Genomic DNA, 21,013 nt, shown 5'->3' with positions numbered 1-21,013 from the left:
GATTTAATTGGCCATTCTGCCCTGGAGTGTTCAGCCATCAAACAGGCTAGAAAAGTAAAAGTCAACAAAAAGATATTCTCTAAATGAGCTGTAAGGAGATGGGGTCAGAGGCAAGGATTGTATGAACTAGACTCTGTACCTGTCAATCAACAGAGGTAGAGAAAGTGTCAGAGTAGGGGAGAAGAAGAAAGATGATGAGTGTGAGCAAACAATGCAATATGAGGAAATGCCCCAGAGACTGAAGGAAGGAGGTGCATCCTAGTATATCCCAAGGAGTAGAGGTCTACCTGAGCAGGGCAGTCTATCCCTACACTGCCTTGCCTCTCCCAGGAGAAGCAAGTCCACCCCAGCAATCAAGTGAAGGACCATTTCAGTAAGCTCTCTTCGGCTCTGTCCATGCTTATGAGGATATGAAGGAGAACTGACCATTGGCCTAAGATGAGCTTTTCAGTGGCTGAGGGTAAAAGATTGGTTATGGTTATTTGTGCTTGGCAATGTCTCACTACTGATTACTTTATAAGAGGTGAGAAAGGAAGAAGTGAGAAACACACTGGACTTGGTGGTGCCCACCTTTATTGCCAGCACTTGGAAGAAGCAGAGGGAGCTCTGTGGGTTCCAGGACCACGGAGTGAATTCTAGACCAGCTAAGGTCTGGCATAGATAGGTAGGTAGATAGATAGATAGATAGATAGATAGATAGATAGATAGATAGATAGATAGACAGACAGATGTCTAGCATAGATATAGATAGGTGTATATAAATATATAGAAAAATACAGATAAATATATAGATATATAGATATAAATCTATAGATATGTAGATACTAAGAAATTGTATCAAAAAAAGAATCAAAGTATGAAGCTTTGATAGAAACAGATTTGTTGTGTTATTTGCTATGAATTGTATGTTTGTCTATGTGGTGTATATTATGGTATAGGCTTCTTCAGTGCTCTGTTCTATTTGCTGTGATGGTGTGATATGTTGGTGTGATGTGTGTTATATAACATGTATATTTTTCTCTATCCTGTGGTATGTGTATCATTCATAGTGTGGTATACACAGACTCTCTGGGTGGTGTGTGTGTGTGTCTGTGGGGGGTCTGTGGGGGTGTGGGGGAGTGGTCTGTGTGTGTGTGTGTGTCTGTCTGTGTGTGTGTCCGTGTGTAGGCCCTCATAACAATGCTGAGGCTATGACTGTGCTCACTGGAGGAAGAGACTGCTGGCAGTGGAGGAGAAATTAAGGAGCTGAGTCCAGCACTGGGGATGGTTGTCCTTTCAGAAGAACAGAGCCTCTTAGAGTGAAGGCACCTCCCTGATGTCATTGTCCACCAGATAGACCTGAGGAGCCTCAGCAGCAGTCCCACAGGCATCATGCTGGGTATAAGCACGTCTGTGCTTTATGTCATAAACATTTTGCCACTTCTACAGGATGTTGTGTAACTTTTCAAATTAAGAAGTGTATGATTTCTGTAGCTGTTCTAGAAACAGCTTCTCGTAGAACTCATGATGAGACAACTTGAGCATTGGTTCAGGAAGCAGAAATAGCTCTTGGATGAAAGCATGGCTTATGCCTAGATGATGTCGTGTCTAGACACAGCTGTATGAGTAAGAGAGTGTAGTGTTCTTTTTTTCCCCTTAGTAATATGTGTTCATGTTTTCCTAGTTCCTGATGTAAGTCGGAATGGGGATCCATATGTTGCTACCTCTATTGTTGAAGCCATCGCAACTGTTGACAGAGCCATCAACTCTACAAGGACACACTTGTTTGATAGGTATGGTGGACAGGGCTGTGGTGCTGGCCTTGATGGAGAAGCAGGTGGGGTGGGGTACACTGCATGCTTTTCTAGTGCATGGGTCCTTCACCCACCCCCCCAACTTTAATATACAAGTCCTGAGAATTTTCATGTGCAAGCCATAAAAAACACCGACTGACTATGGCTTCTCTGGGGTTAGAGTATAGCAGGAGACGTACCTTCTTCATAGGCGCTGGACTGTGATTCACAAGCAAAACAGCTTTGGAAGACTCACCTCATTCTTGTGGCTTGTTAGAAACAGTTTGGCAAAAAACAAAATGTTACTGAGGTGGCCAGTGGATCCCTCCATGTTGGCAATTCTACGGACTCTCTGCACCTTAACTGAAATGCGATTCCTGTGACTCTCTCTCTTGACTTATTAATGGTTTGTTTTCAGTGTCTTTGGTTCTTGTTTGTCTGTTTGTTGCTCTGTCGCCTTCCGCCTGGGATGAGTCAGGTACAGTGCACCATGTTGTCGAACGTAGCGGTAGAAATTTAGTAATATCAGTACACTTTTAGTTTCCGGATTCTTGCCCCGAGTGATTTATCTCATTGATTCTTTCCCTCCCTCACTCCTTCCAGCCGTCCTCGTTCTCCAAATGACCTGCTCGCTCTGTTCCGGTACCCACGGGATCCATACACAGTGGGGCAAGCCAGGGCGGGAGAGATTTTCGAGCGGACCCTGCAGCTGATCCAGGAGCATGTTCAGCATGGCTTGATGGTGGACTTGAATGGAACAAGTCAGTACCATGTTCTTCTATCTTCTGACTTGAGTGCCAGGTAGCAGACGCACTCTGCTGCATGTACATCATGTAAGAGGCTCTGGCTCTGCCTGCACTAGTATCTAGTAACTTTTTCTTGAGCTTACATAGGTCCGGGTGTCTGTTTGGGCCCCTGCCCAGGAGCCTTGGACTACCCATAGCTCCAGGAGACCCCCTCCAGGCCTTGTGGGTCCGCAGCATGCCTCTACCAGGTGTCCATGACCTTCCTAAAGTCATCAAAACAGCTACATAATGATTCTAGGACCAAGGACCCTCATGCTCAGAGCTCAGTTTTATCCGATGCTGCCTGAAGACACTGGCGCAGCCAAGGCCTCACCTTGCTCATTATCTCTCCCTTACAAAGTGCTCCAGTCTTCAGACATGCGCACACATGTTTGTGTGCATGTAGGACCTGATGAGCTAGTCTGATTGATCTGTGTTTGTTTTGGCCTTGCTGTATGTCCTCCCTACATATTGTTCTACCTGAGGTCTTGTTCTGATATTTCTACTTCTCCCAACCTGGAAACCATCATGGAATTTTGTGTGGATATTTTACAGATCATCCTGTAAAAAGGGGGCTCTCTTACAGCCTTTAAAATGTATAGCCTGAGTCTCCACAGCCAGACATAGGCTAGAGATACTTTAATGAAAAGATGCAGTACTGGGTCTGCTCAACAGAGTGAGCAAGCGAGTGAGGGGTGGGTGGAGAGACAGAGACAGAGAGACAGAAGGAAAGAGACAGAGAATACACATTGGTCTCATGTACCTGGATATATGCACATGTGTGAATGTGAGTGTCCCCATATGTGAGCAAGTATCTTGCATAGCTTACATAGGGGCATGATATGTGAGTGTGCAGGCAGGATTATGAATGTGTGTGTGTTTATGAGAGCTCATGTGTGTGAGTGTGTACACATGTGTTTCAGTGCCTGAGCTTGTCCTCAGATATTTGTGCTTGTCTGAAGACTGGACCACTCTGTAAGGCAGGGATCGTGAGGAAGGGGAGGGCCTTGGCTACGCCAATGTCTTCAGGCAGCATTTGATGAAACAGCTCTGAGCATGGGGTCCTGGGGTATTTATGTAGCTCTCTTTGATGGCTTTAGGAAGGTCATAGACACCTCCCAGAGGCATGCTGCTGACCAACAAGGGGTTTTCCTGTAGCGGATGGGCAGTCCAAGGCTCCTGAGCAGGAAGGCAACCTAGTGGGAATCTGCCCCTGGCTGGCCTGGTGGATGGGTGTGTTTTATGATGGATTTTGCAAGATGCAAGGCCATTGTCTTGAACAGTGTCCTGGGTTGATGGCAGAGAAACGGAGAGGGTGGCAGGAGACTGAGGCCCCTGTAGATGTCCTCATACTTGTAGGTGGCTATAGGATAGACGCTGAAGAAAGATGCTTCAGTGTAGTAGTCACTGCAGTGCGCACTGATGGGCATAGGGGGCGCTGTTCCATAAGGAGCGGACCTAGGGCTAGTGTGGAGGTGCTTCTCTGTCTGTTCCCTGGAACAGTACGAGGTGAGGCTGAAGGTCCTCAGTTTTGGACCTCTGAATGTGCTGCGTTCCTTGCAGAATCACCTTATTCGAGCTAGTGGTATAAAACCATAGATCCAATGGAAAGGTGTCAAGACTATCAGCAAACACTGAGCTGAGCAGGAAGGGAACATCCCGCCTGATCAGAAGCCAGAGCATCTGCAGGCACCACAGCCAAGACGGTGGTCTGCACCGTTGGTGGTGGAAGTCAGTGCCCCCCTACTGTGTTGCAGGTTACCACTACAATGATCTGGTGTCCCCGCAGTACCTGAGCCTCATCGCCAACCTGTCGGGCTGCACTGCACACCGTCGTGTGAACAACTGCTCAGACATGTGCTTCCACCAGAAGTATAGGACGCACGACGGCACATGCAACAACCTACAGCACCCGATGTGGGGCGCCTCACTGACCGCCTTCGAGCGCCTGCTGAAGGCCGTGTATGAGAATGGCTTCAACACACCCCGCGGCATTAATTCCCAGCGTCAGTACAACGGGCATGTACTACCCATGCCCCGCCTGGTGTCCACCACACTGATTGGGACAGAGGTGATCACCCCTGATGAGCAGTTTACACACATGCTGATGCAGTGGGGCCAGTTCCTTGACCATGACCTGGACTCTACAGTGGTGGCCCTGAGCCAGGCCCGCTTCTCTGATGGGCAGCATTGCAGCTCAGTGTGCAGCAATGACCCTCCCTGTTTCTCAGTCATGATCCCCCCCAACGACCCCCGGGTGCGGAGTGGAGCCCGATGCATGTTCTTCGTGCGATCCAGCCCCGTGTGTGGCAGCGGCATGACGTCCCTGCTCATGAACTCTGTGTACCCTCGAGAGCAGATCAACCAGCTCACCTCCTACATTGATGCATCCAATGTGTATGGCAGTACAGACCACGAAGCCCGCAGCATCCGGGACCTGGCCAGCCATCGTGGCCTGCTTCGTCAGGGCATTGTGCAGAGGTCTGGCAAGCCCCTGCTTCCCTTCGCCACCGGGCCACCCACTGAGTGTATGCGTGATGAGAATGAGAGCCCGATACCATGCTTTCTGGCCGGCGACCACCGTGCCAACGAGCAGTTGGGCCTGACCAGCATGCATACACTGTGGTTCCGGGAGCACAACCGCATTGCAGCAGAGCTGTTGAAGCTGAACCCGCACTGGGATGGGGACACTGTCTACCATGAGACCCGTAAGATAGTGGGGGCAGAGATACAGCACATTACCTACCGGCACTGGCTACCCAAGATCCTGGGGGAGGTGGGCATGAAGATGCTTGGTGAGTACCGGGGCTACGACCCCAGTGTCAATGCTGGCATCTTTAACGCCTTTGCCACTGCAGCCTTCAGGTTTGGTCACACTCTGATCAACCCTCTGCTCTACCGGCTGGATGAGAACTTTGAGCCCATCCCACAGGGCCATGTGCCCCTCCACAAGGCCTTCTTCTCACCCTTCCGGATTGTCAACGAGGGGGGCATCGACCCGCTTCTCCGAGGGCTGTTTGGCGTGGCAGGGAAGATGCGCATTCCCTCTCAGCTGCTGAACACGGAGCTCACAGAGAGGCTGTTCTCCATGGCGCACACAGTGGCCCTTGACCTGGCTGCCATCAATATTCAGCGAGGCCGGGACCATGGTATCCCACCCTACCATGACTACAGGGTCTACTGCAACTTGTCAGCTGCTTATACCTTTGAAGACCTGAAAAATGAGATCAAGAGCCCCGTGATAAGGGAGAAACTGCAGAGGTGAGTACCGGTAAACTGGGGCACTCTGATAGGTAAGAAGCTATCAAGTGACCTTGACAGTGAACTGTGATGTCACCATCTCTAGGCTCAAGCTTCTGGGGTGACTTGTGGTTAGGTGGGAGAAATCTGTGGTGGCTGAGATTGGGCAGCCTGTGGTCCACTGGCGGGGATGCTACAGAGCCAGCCCAGTGTTGGGGTGGTCATGTCTGCCAGCTTCTCTGTGCTCAGGAGGTGGACTTTGTAAACTGTAGGAAGCGTTCTGTTGCGATAGCAGTTATACTTACCTGCCTGAGACAGTAAGATTCACGTGGCAAATGGGCCTCAGACTGGCCAGCCTCCTGGGCCTGGCTCTCCACCTATAGTATGACTCATGCATGAGTGGTTATTGCTCATAGAAGAGGGGAGCTGGCTGGGAGCTGGATAACAGATGTGAAAGTTTCATGGGGAGACCAATAATCCACCACTCAAAGGATAGACCCGGGTCTGCTCAGGATTTGATCTTCTCATCTAGGGCCAGGCTTCTTCAGACCTTCTGCCTCCTAGGGCCTGTTCAGACCTGAAGCCTTGCAGGAGGGCTCTCCCTTGTGAGATGCTGCAGTTTCTGAATGAGAGTCGCTTTGCCTGTGCTCTAGTTTGTTTACATAATGGCATTTGATGACCAGCAAGGGAAGAACACACGTTCTCCACGGGGACAATATATTTTTTTCATCACCGTTATGCTTAATTGGGATTTATGCTCGCTGTCTGTACTTCATGGGCATAATGTCCCCTGTGTTCCCATCCAGATGGCCACGGATGGCTTTCCCAGTCATCTTTTGCTTGCCAAAATATTTCAGAACTTCTCAGTTTCTGGTAATCTTGCCACTGCTGCTGGAGATGGTGGTCCTGGACCAGCTGTAGAGGAGAGACCCCCTAGCAGAGACGATAACACACACACACACACACACACACACACACACACACACGAATTAGTCATTTATTCTTTCTGTGAACCAATTACAAAGAGGAAAAAATGAGATGTGAACAGGAGAACTGACTGGCCATGAAAGCCAGGGCTGTTGGGATTTCAGCAGGCCTTGGGAAACTCAGCTGTCGCCTACTGTCCTGGCAGGAGGCTGAAGGATATCTGTTTCAGGTCTGCTGGGGATGCTCTCCACGGCACTACAGAGCTCCTTCACCCTCCTGCTACCCCTTCACAAGTAGCAGGGCAAAGAGCAGGTGTCCTGAGGTTGCACTGGCATCTGGTGCCTGTGCAGCAAGGCCAGCAGGCATCCCTGTTCCTTGGCAGGTGACTTCTAGTAAGGCCTTGGAGACTTAGTCCAGGGTGCTTGTCCCTGAGCACCAGTGACCACAGTTTGTGCTTGGACAGGCTAGATGCCAGCTTAGTGAGAGTAGGTTTGATGTAAGCTGCACGTATGTCATGTTGTGAGATGAATGTATGTCTTCTTTTCAGTATCTTCTAGATAGATATCTTCTATGTCAGATAGATTCTAGGGTGCTCCACTGTCTCTCCAAGCCTGGTGGGAAATGGAGGGTTGGAGCATAGGGGTTGGAAGATGTGATTTCAGACTCTAGCACAGTCTCTTGCAGCAATTGGAATCAAGACCATCTGTTGCCTTGTAAGCTCTTGAGAAATTGCACAAGGCTAGAAAAGAAAAGTCTGTTGGCATTGCTGGTTCTCTCTATCTTTCTGCATGGGCCTCCGTATTCACAGAGGACTTAAGAGAATGCTTGTTAAACATTTGGAAATGTTTCAGACTCATGTTAGAATACTACCCTGTCTAATTACCAGCATTCCCATTGACGAATACATTCCAATATATTGTAGGGTTTAATATTATTCTTTTCAATTAAACCATTCATTGTTCATGTACTTAAGGAAGAAGATAGGTGTAAGGATAGAGAGGTTGCCTTGTAGAGTTGGGTGGTTCTCCCTGGAGCACAGGAACGAATTATGTCTTAGTTTTCTTATATTTTTGGCTTTTCAAATCACTTATAAGTAAATATATGTGTATCCTTTATATATACATGGAAAAGAAAAGAGGAAAATTCTTTAAAATATGATTAAAGACAGTTTAAAGAAATAACAATGAGTTCTCTTTGTCCAGTGAAAGCCTGGAGGATCTGTGGGGCCTTTTTCCTGTTGGCTGTGTTTCATATCCCAGGTAGCTATGCTGGGTGCACTGCACTTTCTCTTTGTCTATTGCAGGCTGTATGGCTCGACGCTCAACATTGATCTGTTCCCGGCCCTCATGGTGGAAGACCTGGTCCCTGGCAGCCGCTTGGGGCCCACACTCATGTGCCTGCTCAGCACACAGTTCCGACGCCTGCGGGATGGAGACAGGTGGGTGCTGGAGAGCCTCGTCTTACATGGTTGGTGTGGAGTGCAGACAGAGAGGACCTGTGCTTGCCTGTGACCGTGAGACCGCAACACACACACACACACACACACACACACACACTCTTATCGCCATCAAATGGCTCCATACCTCCTCTAGGGTGCCTGGCAAGCACACCTGTGTCCCAGGTCCCGTTGGCTTCTGAAGCCAATGAGAACGAGTGTTTCCAGGAGCCTTTTGACTGTCCATGACAGTACTGGGATTAGAAGATTGTTGCTTGTTTTGTTTGGATTTTTGAGATTGGGTTTGACTGTAAAGCTTAGGCTGGCCCCACACTCACGGTCAGCCTTCTGCCTCAGATGTGCACCATAACAACCTTACTGAGACTTGGGGCTTTTGGCAAGGTTCCCCTCCCCCCCATTTTAACAATGTTAATTTACTTTAGGAAATGGGAAAGAGGCCAAAGCATCAGCTTTAGGTAGGAGTTTAGCAATCCATCTTTTTGCCAAGAGCAGCCATCTTCTTGCTGGTTTTCCCTCATTTATTGGGTGAGAATTTGAGCAATGGTGGCTTTTTTATTTTTTTAATTCCTGCTAACTGAATCTATGATTTCCTTGTTGGAAGAACGTTCTCTTGGATCCTGGCGGCTGACATTTTCCCTGCCCTCTGCTGACCCCACTGACCCTGCTCTTGTCCTCCCCGGAGTCCAGGTTGTGGTATGAGAACCCAGGCGTGTTCTCTCCCGCCCAGCTGACTCAGCTCAAGCAGACGTCCCTGGCGAGGATCCTTTGTGACAACTCAGACAACATCACCCGTGTGCAGCAGGATGTGTTCAGGGTGGCAGAGTTCCCACATGGTTACAGCAGCTGCGAGGACATCCCCAGAGTGGACCTGCGAGTGTGGCAGGACTGTTGTGAAGGTATATGCTGCCAGCACGCTGCCCCCACTATATCCCCATGGCTGCTGCTTTGCGTGAGAACAGGGAAAATAGCCTTTGGCCCTCGGTGTGGGAATTATTGTGATTGTTTTGCTTAGTAAGCAGTTACGTGGTCTGAGAGATGAATGTCAAGATTTATCTTTTATCATAAAAATACCTAGCCTTGAGCCTTGGCTATATAGGTTGGTAAATCTACCCACCTTGTCTCTTGATGAGGCACCCAAGGCTAGAGGACTTTAAGGTGCTTTACTGCCTTAAATAGATGGACGCTAAAGTCCTGATGGAAGATGCTCATACCAACCACTGAGCTGTGTGTGATTATAAACTCCATGCACTTAATGTCAGATCTTGTCCTACTGCAAGTGCAGTGCATTTCTTGATGGCATTTATCACCACAGATGTCTCGTGAACTTTGCAGCCTCATGATAATCTTAGTCTGCACCTTGTATCAACCAATATACTTTGCAAAAAAGAACAAACCTTTAGTGAGTTTGTGTTACATATCTAACATTTAACCTACTGAGCAGCTACATCAGGGTGATTGTGTGTTAGCCCTGTAAGTCCTGCCCACCATCAGCTCCTCCAAGAAGCATAGCAGGCATGCTATGTTATGCTGATACCACCCTGTACCTTATAGGAAGGAGCTATGGACTTTCTTCTCAAAGACCTAGAGGGTAGCGTGCAGGTGTGAGAGGTCTTGATGTTAGGTCTGGAGAACCTAGTAATGGGGTCTGTGCAGGACATCCCTGTCAGCCTGGGCAGGCTGCTTCCCGTCATGTCTGTCCATCTCACACGGGCCACTGCCAGGGCCCCAGCAGCCACTGGCTTCTGTGGTAACTGTTCTACAGTTTCTTCCCCACTTTACATTCTTCAGTTCCTCTCTTGGTTAACCTCAGTTTCCAGTTTCTAATTGAACTGCAATTTTGGCTTTATTCAAACTATGATCAGAGCCCCATAGATAATAAAGCCAGGGACATTTACAGCCTAAGCCAAGTGACGTAGTGTTTGTGGTGAGAAGAGGGCTCCAGAGGACGGATGCTCCAGGCACACATGGTTCTCAGCCCTGCCCTGCACACTGGACCCTGAACAGAGCGGGCCATCTAAGGCTCGAGAAGAGGCACACAGTGCTTAGAACTGTGGTTATTTTTCTGCTAAAGTAGTCACTCAAGATATTTAGTAAGTATTAAAATCAGGTTGGCTTTTGAAGCTGCGTTTAACATCCTAAGAGGATATGTGGCATGGGTACAAGAGTCTGTGAGTGTGTGTGATCATGTGGTTTGTCCAAAATGACACTTTTGCATGCCTCTCTCCTATTTGTATATATTTATGTATATATACATATATGTATGTGTGTATCATGTTATTTCTCTCCCCCCCCCTCCCTGCATTCTAAGAATTCACATAAGGACATTGTGATTACTGTGTACCTAATCCTAAATTACTGCTATTCTTGAGATCACACTGTGGGAACGTATATCTGCTTTTACTTCTTTTCGTTTCAAATCTCTCATATTTTTCCAGTTTAAAGACTTTCCTGCAAGGATGGGATCACTCTATTTGTAGGAGCCTGCTGTCTTGAAAGGAGTGTGCAAGGCCGGTCCTTATTTTCAGATACAGAGCCTCTATCTTCTGATAGCATCACCAGGACCCCTTCTGCTATAGAAGCAGAGCCAGGCTTCATTCCTGGAAGGGATGTCTCTGAGGCCGGCGTTGGCTTGGCTTGTGCCTCTGCTCTAATCCATTGTCCCAGCTGCTGCAGAGGCTCAGTGCCCAAGGCTCTTGCTGACACAGCTTCTTCCAGATACTGTGCCTCTTAAAATAGCAGGCTCTGTCCAACCCTGAAGGGTTCAAGATTCTAAATTTATGGTGTCCATTTTAGCCTAAACCCATTCCTAACATATAGTAGAAAACACAAAACATTGAAATCTTGCAAGAAAAAAATGTTTGTTGCTGTTAACGTCTTTGGAGGGGGGAGGGGATTGTATGTGCATGGTGTGTGCTTGCATCGTATGTATGTTTGCACATGTGCAAGTGCACATGTGTGTGTGTACACTTGGCATGGAGAGGCCAGAGGTTGGCATCCATGGCCTCTTTGATCACCTTCCTCCTTATTGACTCATCAGGGTCTTCTCTTGACCCCAGAGCATGACAGTCCCGTTTGTCTAGCTAGCCAGCCAGCCCTAGAGAGCCCAGCTCCGCTCTTCTGATGGCTCAGCAAGCGCTGTATTTACTGAGCTGCCTCCCCAGACCCTGCTCTTCTAACTACGCTTAGAAGAAGGCTATCATTTCCTCATGATCACAGCACCAAGAGCAATACCCATGTACTCCAGAACCTGACACAGCTGCTTCTGAGTTGGGACAGTACCCATTTCCTTAAACTAGATGTGAGATTGCAGCCTCTTTCTAGGGACTGATGAGTCTTAGGGCACATGCACACACGTGCACACCCACACAAAGGCACTCACAGGCGGGTACATACCAGTACTCACATGCAGTCACAATTTGAAATCTTGCAGCAGTTATTGAAAAACTACAGAAAATTCAAATATTTCAACCAGATTTACCAACTATCTTAACATTTTCTATATATGTATTCACACTTTTACTTATGCATGTTTTATGTGTGCCACAAGTATGTATTGTCCAGAAACAAATCAAAAACAAAAGTTTTTCTATAAATAAATGTAACACAAAAGTTGCAGATTTCCTGCTACCTTCCCCTGATTTACTGAAGTATAATCATAATTGGAAAATTTCACATGGATAAAATTGTTATCTAATTTTTCAGATCTTGTTTGAATTTTACTATTTTCCCAATGATGTTAGTTCGTGGCAGGTTCCACCCAGGTCCCTCTCTTAATTTTACCTGAAAGTTCTCAGATTCCTGTACCCAGGAAGAGGTCTTAGTCTGTCTCCATCTGGGTCCTTTTGGTAGGTTTCCTTCCATGTGGGTTTTCTGACTTTTTCCTAAAGGGGCATGGATGGAGGCACTCAGGGCTGTGTTATGTATGTGTGTCTTATGTAGGAGGCATAGGGGACAAGTTTGCCCATGACTAGTGACAGTGATTCAAGTTAATTACTTAAAATGTTTGACTAGAAATTCTGATGAGCGTCAGGAGGGTAACAAACATGTGGCTTCAGTCAGAATCAGAGCAGCCTTCTCCTTCGCAGCAAATCCTTCTGCTATACAAGGCCCTGGGTGGAGGAGTAAATCATCCCTAGGCAGGCAGCACCTGGTCCAGGGGAGGTTCAGATTTGGGGCAAGGTGTCCTGTATACATGGAACTTCCCAGGCGTTACCATGCTTTGGTACATTTGCATTGTGAACACGGCCATTTCTACTGCAGCAACACTGGGTGTGGGGTCGCACCAGGGCCAAAGTGCATGTAGCTGACACGGGCCAGGCAGAGCTCTGTAGTCCAGAGTCCAGTTGTGCTTTGTGCTTGAGGGATAGCTGGGGCATCTATGGCAAATATGGTGGCTCTGGATTCCCAGAACCCATCTAATATGCAGTTCCCAGGTCAGAGCCACTGGGCACACCCATTCGCATGGGACACACCCTGCCTTCCTGTTGTTCTCTGGTAATCTGGGACAAGGCTTTGTGATGGAGAATCACCCTTATCCTCTTCCAGAATCTTTAGCTTTGCCTGGCCTGGCTTCAGTTTTCAGAAAAGCCTGAAGGAAGAGGTTCTAACCCTTGCTGTGAAAGGCCACACTGCTGTGGGTCTGGTTTGTGTCCCTAGAGCCATCTAAGAAGCCACTTTATCTGCTCTAATTAACAGTCGGGGCAGATTTAACCCTCCCAGCTTAACTCAGCTCAGCTAATGACCAGCGATAGCTGATGACATGCCTCTCAAGGACAGTTTTGTGGTCAGAAGTGAGGCCTTGGCTCAGTTAGCACACGTCCTCCATTTCTAGGGACAGACCTCAGCACCTATAGTCTCTCATCCACAGAGGCAGCTGCTGTTGGCCTCCGTGTATTACCCCTTGGCCTTTGCCAGGATTTGCTTCAGTGGGGTCACAGGACTTTAGAATTTGGGAGAGACAGCCTTTGCTTTCGTCTAGCCAGGCTATTCTAATGGGGAAATGGAGGCACAAAAATGATGACTATAGTGGATAATGTAGGTAGGCTTAGGTGAGAAAGATTAGGATTTCTCCACGTGTCTGGAGCTTGGGATGAGGCCTCAACCAAGGCAAGAAAGTGTCTGGAAATTACTTGAGCTTGTTGCAGGTTGATTTGAGTTGATCATGAGGTCTCATGGGGCAGAATATCATCTGACGAGGGCAAGAGGACTTAGATCATAAAAGTAGAGTGCTCAAGTCTACATGTGAGGGCTGCAGGAGGGTGTAGTGGTCACCTGCAATGCCCTGGTGCAGGATGGTTTGTCCTCAGAGAGACTTTCTTGAAGCTTTTAGCAGGTTTGAGTACTGGAGCCGCAGACACTCACAGACCCACTGTGAGCCCCATGAGTTCCTTCAGGTGCTGCCTGACATACATGTATCCTGATTGAAAGGGGAAGAGAGAGGATGGGTCATAAAAATAGCTCATACTTTACACACTATACATGTATCCTAAATTAGGCTCATTTGTAACTGATTTCCCCATTTTGCTTTTTCACCAGACTGTAGGACCAGGGGACAATTTAATGCCTTCTCCTACCATTTCCGGGGAAGACGCTCTCTAGAATTCAGCTATGAGGAGGATAAGCCCACAAAGAGAGCCAGGTGGCGGAAAGCACTGAGGTGAGTTTTGTGGTATCCTGCCTGATAATCCCACCTGTCTCTGGAACAGGCTGAGGTCTTGCTGTTGCTTTGAGCTCAGTCGTAGCCTGGGTTAGCTAAAGTAGAAATGCCCCAGAGTACAGAGTAGACAAGGCCCGTGTCCTGCTTAGTGGTGCCGGGCTGCAGTGTGCTATACTGTGCTTCACAAGTGATGCACTTAGAGATGCTTGCACACTGACACTTTGGATCTTATCTTTTCTCCTTAGTGTGAAACATGGCAAACATCTTCACAATGCAACATCAGCCACCCGTGAGCACTTGGAAGGGCCAGCAACTAATGATCTCAAGGAGTTTGTTCTGGAAATGCAGAAGATCATCACAGACCTCAGGAAACAGGTAAGGCTGGCCTGAGTCATTGCCTTCTGCTCTTCCTTGGACCTTTTACCAGCACACCTCTTGCCCCCTGGGTTCTCAGAGGCCTTGAATTTCTGGGTGATTGTGAAGGTGTTGACTTATCCTCACCTGCTGGGGGGCACGGCCACTTGTATAGCTTGCTTTGTTCCAGCTTGCTTCTAGCTAGGTTCCATGGAAGTCATGTCCTCGTGTTTCCCTGTGAACTAGTGTGTTAGTGCTTCTGTATTGCTGTGATTAAATATCGTAACCAAGACAATGCATAGGGGAGTTTCTTTGGGTTTACAGTTTCAGAAAGTTAAGGGTCCATGGTTGCAGGGCCGTGGCTGTAGGAAGCCAAGGTTCACATCTTGAATGGAAAGCTGGAGTTTGAGAAAGGAACCAAGCAATGGTGCAAAGCTTTGGAATCTCAGAATCTGTTCACACCGATAGACTTCTTCCAAAATGGTCACGCCTTCTAGACCTCCCCCAAACAACTGGGGAACATTTGTCCAAATGCTCAGGACTGTTCGGGGTCATCTAACTCAAGCACCACAACTGGGATACTGGGCAGTGGGCAGTTGGTGTCTCTAAGTTTAGAGTACCCTGCGAGGGAATATGGCTGAGAGGATACCATTGGAATAGACACAAAGTCCCAAACAACTCAGGCAAAGTCAGATGAAGAAGTGTGGGAAAAGACAAACCTGAATTCCTGTTGGTAAGCCACTTCTTGTGGAATAGTTTGGAAGTAACTGTTTCCAGAGCCTAGTAAGTGACGGTAGACCAGCAGAAGCTGTGGCAGGTGTGATGGTTTGTATGTGCTTGGCCCAGGGAATGGCACTATTAGAAGGGTAACCTTGTTAGAGTAGGTGTGTCACTGTGGGTGTGGACTTTAAGACCCTCATCCTAGCTACCTAGAAGCCAGTACTCTACTAGCAGCCTTCTGCCAGCAACCTTCAGGTGAAGATGTAGAACTTTCAGTTTCTCCTGCACTATGCCTGCCTGGATGCCACCGTGTTCCCACCTTGATGATAATGGACTGAGCCTCTGAACCTGTAAGCCAGCCCCGATTAAATGTTATCCTTATAAGAGTTGCCTTGGTCATGGTATCTGTTTACAGCAGTAAAACCCTAACTAAGACAGTAGGGCACCAGGATTATACACTACAGCCCTGGCTGAAGATCTATAGATAATTCCTCTCTTTCTCTTTAACAAAGTTAAAGGAACTTTATTCTGCTTCTCTGAAGCTCTGTGTTCAATTACTAAAGGCCTTGTTTCAAAGAGAGGGGAGGCTGAGACCTTGGGCTAGACATGGGAGGTATGGTCACTGGATGTTAAAAAGCATTAGTGTGTGTGGTTGAATTGTGAGACAGAGAAGTGTTTTCCTGGGTGGTGTGGTCTGTGGGATTCTTGGGTCTGGCTCTTTTCCTATCCCAAGGCTACTCATGTGATAGGCTCAGGGGAGACTCATGTAACCCAAATTCCTTTCTAGATAAAAAAGCCATTCCTATGGCTTTTGTTCCTGCTTGATCCTTGCCCTGCAGGCGCAGGGCTCCATCTCTGTGCATTCTGACACCCAGCTTGGTTTGCTCTGAAGCACTAGTGGGTGCTGGGGATTCCTGGCTCAGGTGGAAAAGCTCAGACCAGCCCCAGGAGACCTCTGGATACTGGTGGAAGCAGGTCCTTTGGACCAAGGGTTGGTCCAGGACATTCACATGGACTTAAAACGTCCATGGTACCATGACTTACATTCTACCCATAGCCAGAGACAGGACTTCTTGGCTCAAGATGCCAGGAGACCTGACAATGCAGAATGGCCTTTGTACAGACAGCTCGGGGAGTTTTGGTCCTTCCCTGCCAACCCTGCATGACCTGTCTGCACAGCTGCCTATGGCTGTCAATGCTGACGGCCGTCCAGATCACAGCCACCTTGGTCCTTAGGTACCTGGGCTTTGAGTCCACTCAGAGTCAGCCATTGGTGTTCACTCTCCACTTCCTGAGCACACTCATCTCTCCTTTAGTTTTCTTCAAGACCTCAAGTAGGAATGCTGGGAGTTAATACCTAAAACATCAGTTACACTAGTGAGTTGTTCCTACGGAAGTTTGCTATGTTTGGTTTGGAAATGCTGCCATATATCTTATTGTGAATAGCTCTTTGGCTAACTAAATTCCAGTTGTCCAGGAGTAGGACTCCATCTCTGTGCATTCCGGGGAGGATAGCCACCCTAATGCAAAGACAAGGTGATCTTAGTGCCAAGGGGCTTCACAGAGTAGCTTAAGGTTCTATTCTGTGCTCTGCTCCAGTGTGGACTGAGGACCACATTGCACTCAGTAGGTAGGCAGGGACCAAGGTTGACCTCTGAATGGCAAGTAGCCTCCCATCGCCTGTTGTAACATGGGCAGCCTTTCCTCTGCTGAGTATGGCTGTTGAAGCTCATTCTGTCAAGTTTGACTGCCTTGTGCCTTGCTGCAGATAAACAGCCTGGAGTCTCGGCTCAGCACCACAGAGTGTGTGGATGACAGCGGGGAATCCCACGGCAGCAACACGAAGTGGAAAAAAGACACATGCACAGTTTGTGAGTGCAAAGTAAGTATGGGGTCAGGTCTGTGTTCACACCCATCACGCCTGGGGAGCCGGTGGGCCGGGTGCCAGAGTGAGGTCCTGTTGGCTCTCATTCCTCGGCCCTGGTTTCCCCCTCATAAGCTGCAACGAGAAAATGGGGCGTCTGTGTGAACCCCCTTAGCTTCCAGTGGTATACAGGGAGCACCTGGGAACCCGTAAGCTCCACAGCTTAGGACCCGTCCTCACAAAGCTGGCTGTTACATTCACCCCGCATCCCCATTCCTATTGTCCAGGTCAAGCTTGGGATACTAGTTACAGAGAATACTAATGGGCACAGTCCACTTTGGGCAGAGGTGACAGGCAGGCCAATGATAAACCTTGGTTATGAGCACAGGTTCCCCTGCAGCCCTGGCAGGAATACACTTGGAACAGAGCAGGACGGCAGCACAGCAGGAATGAGGGCAGAGCCAGATCACCTCTTGTCTAGAAGGGACAGGATTTTTATCTGTCTCTTTACCTGAACAGTACAAGGTACTCCAAGTATTCCAGGGTTCCTGGCTAAGGAAGACTAAGTTAGGACAGGAAGGATTATTTGCAGAGAAGACCACTTCCCTCTGGCCTCATTGTGCTTCCCAGCAGGATTAAGTGGAGATTGGGTGTGGGATCTGTGAGTTCTTTGACCCTGGGCCTCACGGTAGGGTTAGAGGACAGTAGACCGTGCAATGGGATCCTCCAGGGGACGTATTTAGAGCGAAAGACTCCAAGCATTGTCTTCAGTCACTATCCCAGGCGAGCCCAGCTGAGCACAGAGGCTAGGACATACTGCAGGGGATGAGGGTAAGACCCATGGGGTGTCATACTGGGTCAGGGGTCACGTGGGTCATGCCAAGTAGAGGGTCCAGGAATGACAAGAATGTATCCCCCTCCTTTAGAATGGACAGGTCACCTGCTTTGTGGAAACGTGCCAGCCTGCAGCCTGCCTGCAGCCTGTGAAAGTCGAAGGCGCTTGCTGTCCTGTCTGCCTACGGAACACTGCAGAGGAAAAGCCGTAGTGTTCCCGAGCTGAGCTCCTCGAAGCCTGGTCCACGGAATCCTTGGGAGCCTAGATGACAACACGGGGAGCTTCAGACCACAGAACAAGTTGGGATCTCAGACATTTCAGGACCTCCGCTGTGCCATCGCAGAAGCAGCCAGGGCTACTTCAGACCCTGTGTTTGTAGAAGGAAATTGAGCAGGCGAGAGTGGGTGCAAGTTCCGGCCCTCACTTCATGTTAGACTTCTCAGGTTTATATTTAAGTGTTTTTAAATGGAAAATTGGTGCTACTATTAAATCACACAGTTAAGACATGGGTTTCAAAATCGCTTCTGCCTGATGATGCCACTTCTGTTTAAATGAGGCAGGGGGTCTTTGATAAGCTTCCTTTAAACAGAAGCATTTGGCAAATGGAACAGAATCTTATAAATAGCATCCTGGGCCATAATCCCTACGGGGATACTAGGGCTTTCTCCCACCTCTCCTTCATGTCTGCCATCTTCCCCTTCAGGGCCCTTCAGCATCTAATAACAATACCAACACAATCCTGCACCTTGGGACCATGTCCGCCCTTCTACACACGATTGTCACATTATTAAGTCACAGCTAGACATAATCTTGTTTCCACTTAGAACGTGTGTAAATACTGCCTTGCTATAAACTGAATGTGAAATCCTTTGGTCCCATGCCATGCTGAGTGACCTGAGCAGCCCCTTGCATTGGTAGGATGGTCTGCAGCCACCACCTGCCTTGGTTCCTGGCCACAGTGTAGGGAGAGTGATTCACCCTCCAGGTCCTTTGAATAGGTGACAGATAGGCAGAGCCTGAATGTCAGGAAATCACATTGTGTGAATGCTTTAAAGGAAAAAAAAATCCCTATACCTCATATTTTTTATTGCATGATGTTTTATTAAAATTTTCCCATTTTAGATGTTAGAAAAATTATTTCCACTATGCAAATTTTTTTAATTCAGTGAAAAGCAACTATTATACCTCATAGTCTCTTGTTTTTAATTGACCAAAATATTCCATTCTATTCTCACAAGGTTCTGAGGTCTCTGCCTGAACAAGTGAGTCTTACCTTACATTTACTGATGTGCCCAGCACTGTATGCCAGCCATTGTGGGTACATCAAGAGGTCGCCTGCCCAAGGACTGGGGGGGGATTGCCTCAAGAACACAGACGAGTCAATGTCAGTTGGGAAAGGACAAAATGGGTGCCATTATAAGGAGACCATGGTCAGACAGGGAGATGTTCAGTTCCTTGCAGCCTCTGGCTTATGTTGGGCAATAAGGCCATTGTGGTGTGTACATATATTATCGCTACGATGATACGATTACCTTCCTAAGATGGACACAAAGCCACATGGGTAAGGCTGCTGTGTAAGCCAGCATGGGCATGTTCACGGCGGACTCACCGCATTGCCTATGTAAAAGTGGTCACCATGTCTTCCTCTCATGTTGCTTATGATATTCAGAAGCTGGTGGTCCAGCAGGGGCGGGCATTTGTGAAATATTAAGTTGAGCTTAGTGATGAGATTTCAGAACAGACTTCTGTGAAGTAGGAGACATAACCATGCATCTAAAATCTGATGGCCATGTAATTGCTCAGCCTTAGAAATGGTGGGAGAGCCCACCCTGGGTATCTGGTATTTCACGAGAGCCCCAGGGGTATGTCTTGTGCCAAGGCACACGAGTGTCCGTGAAGCTTAGACAGGTGCCAAGGGATTTTGTTCTCTGCTCCTGTGTGGGAAGCTGGCTGTGATTTACATTAATTTCTGTATTTCAAACCAAGATGTCTGCAGATCTCCATTTTGATGTTCCAGCCCCACTTCCCAGGCAGTGGGCAGTGCCCACACACCCTTTCTGACTAGCCACTGCACTGGGCTTCTGTGATTCAAAGTAGTGTACATATTTATTTACTTTTCTGACTGTTGCCAACAGCCAAATGCCATTTTATGTTCCTTGTATTCAGTCCATTACCAAAGAGGTGTTTGCACTTTGTAATGACGCCTTTCAGTTCAAATAAAAGGACCACTTCGTCCAAGTGGAGAATCTGTTGTTTTACTTTGATACAAACAATAACTTGTTCCACTGAATGATGTGGAAGTAAGAGGAAGGAGTCCAGTCCTCCACAGACACCCAGAGCCATGCGGTGACCCACTGTGAGGAAGACAAAGGAAAGAAGGGGGACAGTGTTAGTTAAGAGGAACTTTTCTTTCTAAGATAGGGAGGATGCCCTGGCCAGCCTGATGCTGTGAGGGTTCAGTCCCTGGAACAAACCTCCTGAATTTCTTTGTGGACCAGTCTGTTCCATTTTTAGGAAATGCACGGTACTTTTGGCCCTCTGAGGGGACAGGATGGGTGAGTAGCTTCTGTTCTTCCAAAGCATGAATATAGGTCATACAGGGATCAGTTTACCATCAATGTAGAACGTTTCTCGTGTGTTTCTGTTGCATGTGGCCTTCAGCCTGAGCAAGGTGACCTGGGGCATGGGTGAAGGAGAGGCTGTTGCTGCTCTGGTGGAAGGATCTTTACGCTGCCTGGAGAAGAGGCTGTTGTTCATTTAACTATCATCACGCAATAGAAGATGCAATATTAGGGAAACCTGTATTCAATTGTGTGTGTGTGTGTGTGTGTGTGTGTGTGTGTGTGTGTGTGTGTGTGTGTGTGAACATGTTCATATTTGTGGAGGTCAGAGGTCAAGTAACCACTATCTGCCTTGTTGGTTCAGGGTCTTTCATGGGACTTGGAGCTCACTAATTAGGCTAGGCTGACTGGCCCAGAAGCCCCAGGGATCCCCCATCTCCAGCTCCTTAGTGGTGGTGTTATAGGCACTCACCACTGCTCCTAGCTTTTTACATGAGTGCTGGGGATCTGACCTCAGGTTCTGATGCTTATGCAACAAGCACTTGGGGCTTTTAAAGCTTGCAGATCCTTTGAGAAATTAAATGAGAAACTTGAATACTGCCATGTGCCTTGCTGTGGGAGAGGATGTGTGGGATCCTCTGCTGCACCGTCCTGGTGAGACAGCTTTCCCATGCCTGAACCGCATTCTGTGACAGACTCTGTTCACATGCGGTCGTACGTGTAAGACTGACTTGTGCAACCACCAAGAACCCCATGAAAATTCCAGATGCTCTTTCTTGTCCTAGAGTGACAGGTCTAATATAACTAGACCTCCATTCTGCTTCATCTTCTTGCCAAGACTGT

The 21,013-nt window shown here is 48.0% G+C and overlaps 1 protein-coding gene across 2 annotated transcripts in view; it reads left to right on the top strand.

Annotated features, from left to right (window-relative positions):
• Pxdn (peroxidasin) overlaps positions 1-19,847 on the top strand; it is a 77,957-nt gene extending 58,110 nt beyond the window's left edge. For both annotated transcript variants that reach the window (XM_052186009.1, XM_052186008.1), the window contains 9 exons: positions 1,664-1,772; positions 2,376-2,533; positions 4,315-5,818; positions 8,028-8,162; positions 8,868-9,076; positions 13,716-13,836; positions 14,082-14,211; positions 16,679-16,792; positions 17,701-19,847. In XM_052186009.1, coding sequence (XP_052041969.1) covers positions 1,664-1,772; positions 2,376-2,533; positions 4,315-5,818; positions 8,028-8,162; positions 8,868-9,076; positions 13,716-13,836; positions 14,082-14,211; positions 16,679-16,792; positions 17,701-17,820 — 2,600 coding nt within the window. In that variant the 3' untranslated portion in view covers positions 17,821-19,847. The remainder of the gene's footprint in view (positions 1-1,663; positions 1,773-2,375; positions 2,534-4,314; positions 5,819-8,027; positions 8,163-8,867; positions 9,077-13,715; positions 13,837-14,081; positions 14,212-16,678; positions 16,793-17,700) is intronic.
• The last annotated feature ends 1,166 nt before the right edge of the window (positions 19,848-21,013 follow it).

This window comes from Apodemus sylvaticus, chromosome 6 (genome assembly GCF_947179515.1).
Source record: "Apodemus sylvaticus chromosome 6, mApoSyl1.1, whole genome shotgun sequence".
Taxonomy (NCBI): Eukaryota; Metazoa; Chordata; class Mammalia; order Rodentia; family Muridae; genus Apodemus; species Apodemus sylvaticus.
This window is presented reverse-complemented; position numbering and strand designations above follow the sequence as displayed.